Source organism: Protobothrops mucrosquamatus, unplaced genomic scaffold (genome assembly GCF_001527695.2).
Source record: "Protobothrops mucrosquamatus isolate PMUCROS unplaced genomic scaffold, P.Mucros_1.0 scaffold1108, whole genome shotgun sequence".
In the NCBI taxonomy this organism is placed as follows: domain Eukaryota; kingdom Metazoa; phylum Chordata; class Lepidosauria; order Squamata; family Viperidae; genus Protobothrops; species Protobothrops mucrosquamatus.
This window is the reverse complement of record NW_015387328.1, coordinates 1-6066: the sequence shown is the minus strand read 5'-3', so window position 1 is coordinate 6066 and position 6066 is coordinate 1. Positions and strand designations below refer to the sequence as shown.

Here is a 6066-nt window from a genome sequence, read left to right as displayed (position 1 = left end):
AGGTATTCACATCTGGATAAGATACCTGCTTTTGGCCTGACCATTAGTAATTCCTTTACCAAAATTTGGATGCTTGCCAACCGGCACCTGTTTATGACCGTTGCAGTGTCCCGGGGGTCAAGCAATCACCCTTTGCAAACTTCCCAGCCAGCTTCAGACAAGCCAAGTCGATGGGGGCGATGCCAGATTCAACTAATGACCATTTGATTTACTGAAGGACCATAGTGGTTCACTTAACAACCCTGGTGAAAAGGTCATAAAACTGAGCACACCTCAGTTAACAACCTCGTTTGGCAACGGAAATTCTGATCCCCATTTGGGTTGTAATTCAAGGACGCCTGGTGTAAGCAAACCTTTTCTGTCACTGGAAGAGAACGCCACGTAAGAAAAGAAAAGGGGAAAAAAGGGAAATTTGGTTTTTCGTTAGAACATCATCAGAATTAAGCCCACAGCCCATGGCTCGATGTCCAGGCCACACGCCCTGCATCTGATCCTCTTTCTCAATACGGTGGCTGAAATATTTTCTCATCCCAATTAGCAACCTATCAGAAACAAATGAGGTTCTCATTCGTCACACCTTTGGGCTTTTATATTGTTGGTCTTTTTTCTCCATCTTAAAGAGAATTTGAGGCCAGCTGTGAAGGTCAGTAGAATCTGGAGCTTCAAGAACCAAAATTACACCTCTCCTCAGTCTTTTCTCTCTCTCTCTCTCTCTCTCTCTTTCAGTCTTCTCTCTCTCTCTCTCTCTCTCTCTCTCTCTCTCTCTCTCTCTCTCTCTCTCTCTCTTTCATTCAATGGACTCAGTTTTTCTAACCTATAACTTGGAATCAAGAAAAAGGCAGAGTGAGAAAAACCCTGCTGCGATGCATATATTCCAGATGTGGCTTGATATCTATATTCTGTTCATCTATTCTCATTAGAAGCTTATCTGTCCCAGGTAACTAGGTTGAATCCCCTGTCTGCTTTATCACCTTCTGGCAGGCTCCAATCTGCCTGGGAAGTCCAGTTGATGGTCCAGCAACTCCAGAGCTGATGAGTTACTACGACGAGGAAGCAGCCCGGCTGCCCCATGCCGAGGAGGGTCACGAAATGGAGAGCCTGCTCTCACACCAGGATTCCCACTTTAGCCACGATGGACGTCGTGATGAAGGTAAGCTCGGCATCTAATTCAAAACCGTTGGATTTGGACAAATGGAAGGTAGCAAGGATTTAATCCCACTTCTTTCAAAAATCTAATTTAGTACAGATATTCCTTGACTTACAACCATTTGTTTAGCAACCGTTTGAAGTTACAATGGCACTTTAAAAAGTGATTTATGAAGATGCCGAGACTCTAGAAAGAGGGCAGAGAAGAGCAACAAAGATGATTAGGGGACTGGAAGCAAAAACATATGATGAACGGTTGCAGGAACTGGGGATGTCTAGTCTAATGAAGAGAAGGACCAGGACTGACACGATAGCAGGGTTCCAACATCTCAGGGGCTGCCAGAAAGAAGGGGGGTGTTCAAGCTATTCTCCAAAGCGCCTGAAGGCAGGACAAGAAGCAACAGATGGACACAAATCAAGGAGAGAAGCAACCTGGAACTAAGGAGAAATTTCCTGAAAATTAGAACAATTAACTAGTGGAAGGATTTGCCTTCAGAAGTCATAGGTAGACTTCATAGAAGTCCATCACTGGAGGTTTTTAAAGAAGAGATTGGACAACCATTTGTAGGTATAGGGTTTTCTGCCTGAGCAGGGCTTTGGACTAGAAGATCTCCAAGATCCCTTTCCAACATTATTATTATTATTATTATTATTATTATTATTATTATTATTATTATTATTATTATTATTATTATTATTATTATTATTGTTGTTGTTGTTGTTGTTGTTGTTGTTGTTGTTGTTGTTGATCATCTATGTTCAGACTGGATTTGGCATTTTTGTATACCTATCAAGTCCTTACAATGGACCTGGGATAGGCAGATGTGGATGTTTGAATTGATGATATTACAGATATCGTCGCAGGATAGAAGCAGTTCCCAGTAAGGCCGCCTTTTGCAATTGACTGATAGTGAATTTGTCAATGCCGATGATGGTGTCCAAGTGGTGCTCCAGTTGTTTTGGGATTGCACCCAAGGCGCCTATGACTATTGGTACTCCGCTTGCTTGCCTTTGCCATAGTCGTTCTATTGCTATTTGTAGGGCTTTGTATTTTGTTACCTTCACCAGTTATTGTTATTGGTCCCTCACACTTATTTGCACAGTGACCTCATCAAAATTTGGGCTCTTGGCAACCAGCATATATTTCCGATGGCTGCAATATTCTGGGGTCATGTGATCACCATTTGTGACCATCCCAGCTGACTTCTGATAGGGAAAGTCAATGGGGAGGAGGGGGGGAAGCTGGATTCACTTAATGACCATGTGATTCACTTAACAACCGACTGGTGTAACAAAAGGGCCAAAAAGGTCATAAAAGCAGATGGGACTCATTTAACAACTGCGTTGCTTAGCAACACAAATTCTGGTCCCAGTTGTGAATGTAAGTTGAGGACTACCTGTACGTGAAACCTCAAATTAAGCGGCCATCCTAAAGCATGCCCACATGCCCAGGTGGCAGATGACCATCCCATGACCTCAGGATGCTGCAACCATCGCAAATACACGCCAGTTGCCAAGCATCCGAATTTTGATCACGTGACCTAGGTGATGCTGCAACGGTTGTAAGTACGAGGACTTTAGTGCCGCTGTAACTTTGAACAGTCACAAAACGAATAGATGTGAGGACTACCTGCCCAATAGCCTCTTCATTAACCCTTTGAAAGAGACCTGTTTTCATTTGTTGTAAACGTTAGAACCGTTACGCAAACTTTTCTTAGGAATTCTTTTAATCTTAAGGGAAGGTTAGGGAACAGTTCTAACATTTGAAACTGTTTCTCTGTGTGGAGGGTAATTAATATACGTTTTCAAAACAGGATTAACAGAAGTTGTTTTCTTCATTAGCATAATATCTTAAATGCTTTCTTTCCTTTCTTCATTAGGTCTTCTCTTACCAGCTTTGCAAGCAGCCATTTTAGAGAGTCTTAAATTGCTATGTTTGGTTTCCTGGCATGGTTCTTTTAGAATGCACAAAATTGGGACCAAATAATCAGCTCGCATTAGTGTCTAATTGTTAAATAACACTTTGCTAGTAGCATTTTTTTTTAACCTTAGCAAGTTTAAGATGTCTGGACTTCGGCTCCCAGAATTCCCCAGCCACCCAAGCTGGAAACGGAAGTCTATCCATTTTAAAGAATGCTGGGATTCTGGGAGTTGAAGTCCACGCTTCATAAATTTGCTGAGGTGAAGAAACACTACTTTAGGCAAGTAGAGATTCCAGGTGGGCCTCAGCTTATAACCACAACTGGGGCCGGAATTCCATTGCCAAGCAAGACACTTGTTAAGTGAAAGGCACCCGATTTTACAAGTGTTTTTGCTGTGGTTCGTAAGTGAATCATTGCAGTTATGAAGTGAATCATGTGGTCGTTAAACAAATCAAGCTCTCCCCCCTTGACCGTGTTAGTCAGAAACCAGCTGGGAAGGTCATAAAAGGCGATAACGAGATCCCAGGATGCTTCAACTGTCCTAAGTGCACGCCTGTTGACAAGTGCCTGAATTTGGATCTCATCATCATGGGGATGCTATGACGGTCGTAAGGGCAGGAACCTAGTCACTTGTTTCAGGGCTATGCCAACAGCCAGCTAGGGACACTGATGTGTGGATCCTCTGGTTATTTTCCATTCTTTTTTCTTTTCTTTTCCACTCCTCAGATCACCAGAGCGGGGAAGACGTTTATTTCTACTCTTTAAAGAAGATATTGTGCCAAACCCCAACCCCAGTCACTGTGGGCTTCTGTTCATCATACAAAGCACGCCTTCGCACCCTACTGGACAAGATTCAAGGTAAGTCCCACCCTGAGAGAATCAATGGGGAAGAATCTTAATAGGCCTCAGTAGAAGGCTCCTTCTTCTATCCATGGGTCTCTGGGGAGAGAGGAAGTGACCTTGCAGGAGTCAGCATGTCATCACAAAACTGGTATCACTGGAGTCAGAAAGGAACATCATCAATGCTAGAAGGGATTGGGGTTCATAGAGGGGGGGAGGAGGAGGACGACGACGACAACAACAACAACGACAGTGGAGTCCTTGGTGCTCTTTGAGTTTGGTGGTTTTCTTGCAGATGTTTTACTACTTGTCCTAATGGACAATCACTTAAATAGGAGCCAGCCGAGTGCTGCAGCTGCCAAAAAAGCCAACACAGTGCTAGGCTGCATTAACAGAGGGACAGAATCAAAATCATGTAATACCACTTTATAATGCCTTGGTAAGGCCACCCTTGGAATACGGCATCCAGTTTTGGTCACCATGATGTAAAAAAGATGTTGAGACTCTAGAAAGAGTACAGAGAAGAGCAACAAAGATGATCAGAGGACTGGAGGCCAAAACATATGAAGAACGGTTGCTGGAATTGGGTATGTCTAGTTTAACAAAGAGAAGGACGAGGGGGGACATGATAGCAGTGTTCCAATATCTCAGGGGCTGCCACAAAGAAGAGGGAGTCAAGCTATTCTCCAAGGCGCCTGAAGGCAGGACAAGAAGCAACGGATGGAAACTGGTCAAGGAGAGAAGCAATCTGGAACTAAGAAGAAACTTCCTGACTGTTAGAAAAATTAACCATGGAACAACTTGCCTCCAGAAGTGGTGAATGCTCCAACACTGGAAGTTTTTAAGAAGACTAGACAGCCATTTGTCTGAAATGGGGTAGGGTTTCCTGCCTGAGTAGGGGGTTGGACTAGATGACCTCCAAGGTCCCTTCCAATTTTATTATTATTATTATTATTATTATTATTATTATTATTATTATTATTATTATTATTATTATTAATTGGGTTATGAAATATTTGCAAGAAAAACCACCAAGCTCAGAGAGCACCATGGAGCCCACATTTCAATCCTGAGCTACAAAGATTCCCTTCTATAGATAGGAGGTCTTTGAGAACTTGGCAGGTCTTCTGTTGACCCTTTCTGAACTGATTTTTGCAGAAAGCATGAGCAACAAATCCATCCAAAAGGAAGAAAAAGAATTCAGCAGCACTTGCCAGACGTCCCGAGCCCCCAAAGGAATAAACTACCTGATCCTTCTCTGGCACATCATCTTCTACCAACCAGTCATCACCGAGAAGCACCGCGAAAGAAAAAACTTCGACTTCCTCTTCATACAATTCAGCGCCTGGGAGTATGCATGCAGCAAACAGTTGTGGGCTGGGTTGATCACCACCCTGTGTGACAATATCCGCAAGCACTTCGGTCCTCTTCCCCTGAGTTTCTACCAAGTAGTAGGAAGCAGTCCACACCGCGACTCAGGAGACACCCAAGAAGAGTGGAGGCTTAAAAAGAAAACATGCTGGATGGCAGTAGGATTCCTGCTGATTGTCGTCCTAACTGTCGCAGGCCTGCCTGCTGTCTTCTTCCTTGTGCCAGAGATAAGGGATGGCACATACTTGAAGTACCTTGGTAGCAGCATGGCTGCCATTTTGGGCTCAGGGTTCATCATAGCCATCGCTCCTGTCATCAAGAACTTGATCATCACCCAGAAGAAGAAGATCGAGAGCATGACCAGCGATGAGAAGTTCACCAAACATTTGGGTTTCAGGAGTGCAGTGAAGAGAGAGATTGAGGTCCTCACCAACTTTATACGCTACATGGAGATCTTTGAGCGTCGGCCCTTGAAGATTGTCTTTGAGATCACATCTTTAGATATATGCTACCCTGAACAGGTGGTCGGGGTGTTGAATGCCATCCACACGCTCCTTTCCAATAAGGATTCTCCCTTCATCTTCATCCTGGTGGTTGATCCCTGCATCATCGTTTCTTGCTTGGAGAATGCTGAGAGCATGAAGGGAATGGCGGACAACGGCTACCTGTACCTCAATCGTATAATGACCCTTCCGTTCTCCATACCAGAAATAGCCATCGAGTCCAAGAGGAAGAGTTTGCAGGACACCTTGACGAAACTGGAAGTTCTGATCAGTACAGGGAACCT

At 43.9% G+C, this 6066-nt stretch overlaps 1 protein-coding gene across 1 annotated transcript; it reads left to right on the top strand.

The window, feature by feature from the left end:
- Positions 1-1032: 1032 nt before the first annotated feature.
- Positions 1033-6053, top strand: LOC107291280 (NTPase KAP family P-loop domain-containing protein 1-like; the record flags this gene model as incomplete). The annotated part of the gene is made up of 3 exons (XM_015820270.1): positions 1033-1150; positions 3795-3930; positions 5071-6053. Coding segments are annotated over exons 1-3 (1237 nt in total), but the record flags the coding sequence as incomplete, so codon positions are not given.
- Between the last annotated feature and the right edge of the window lie 13 nt (positions 6054-6066).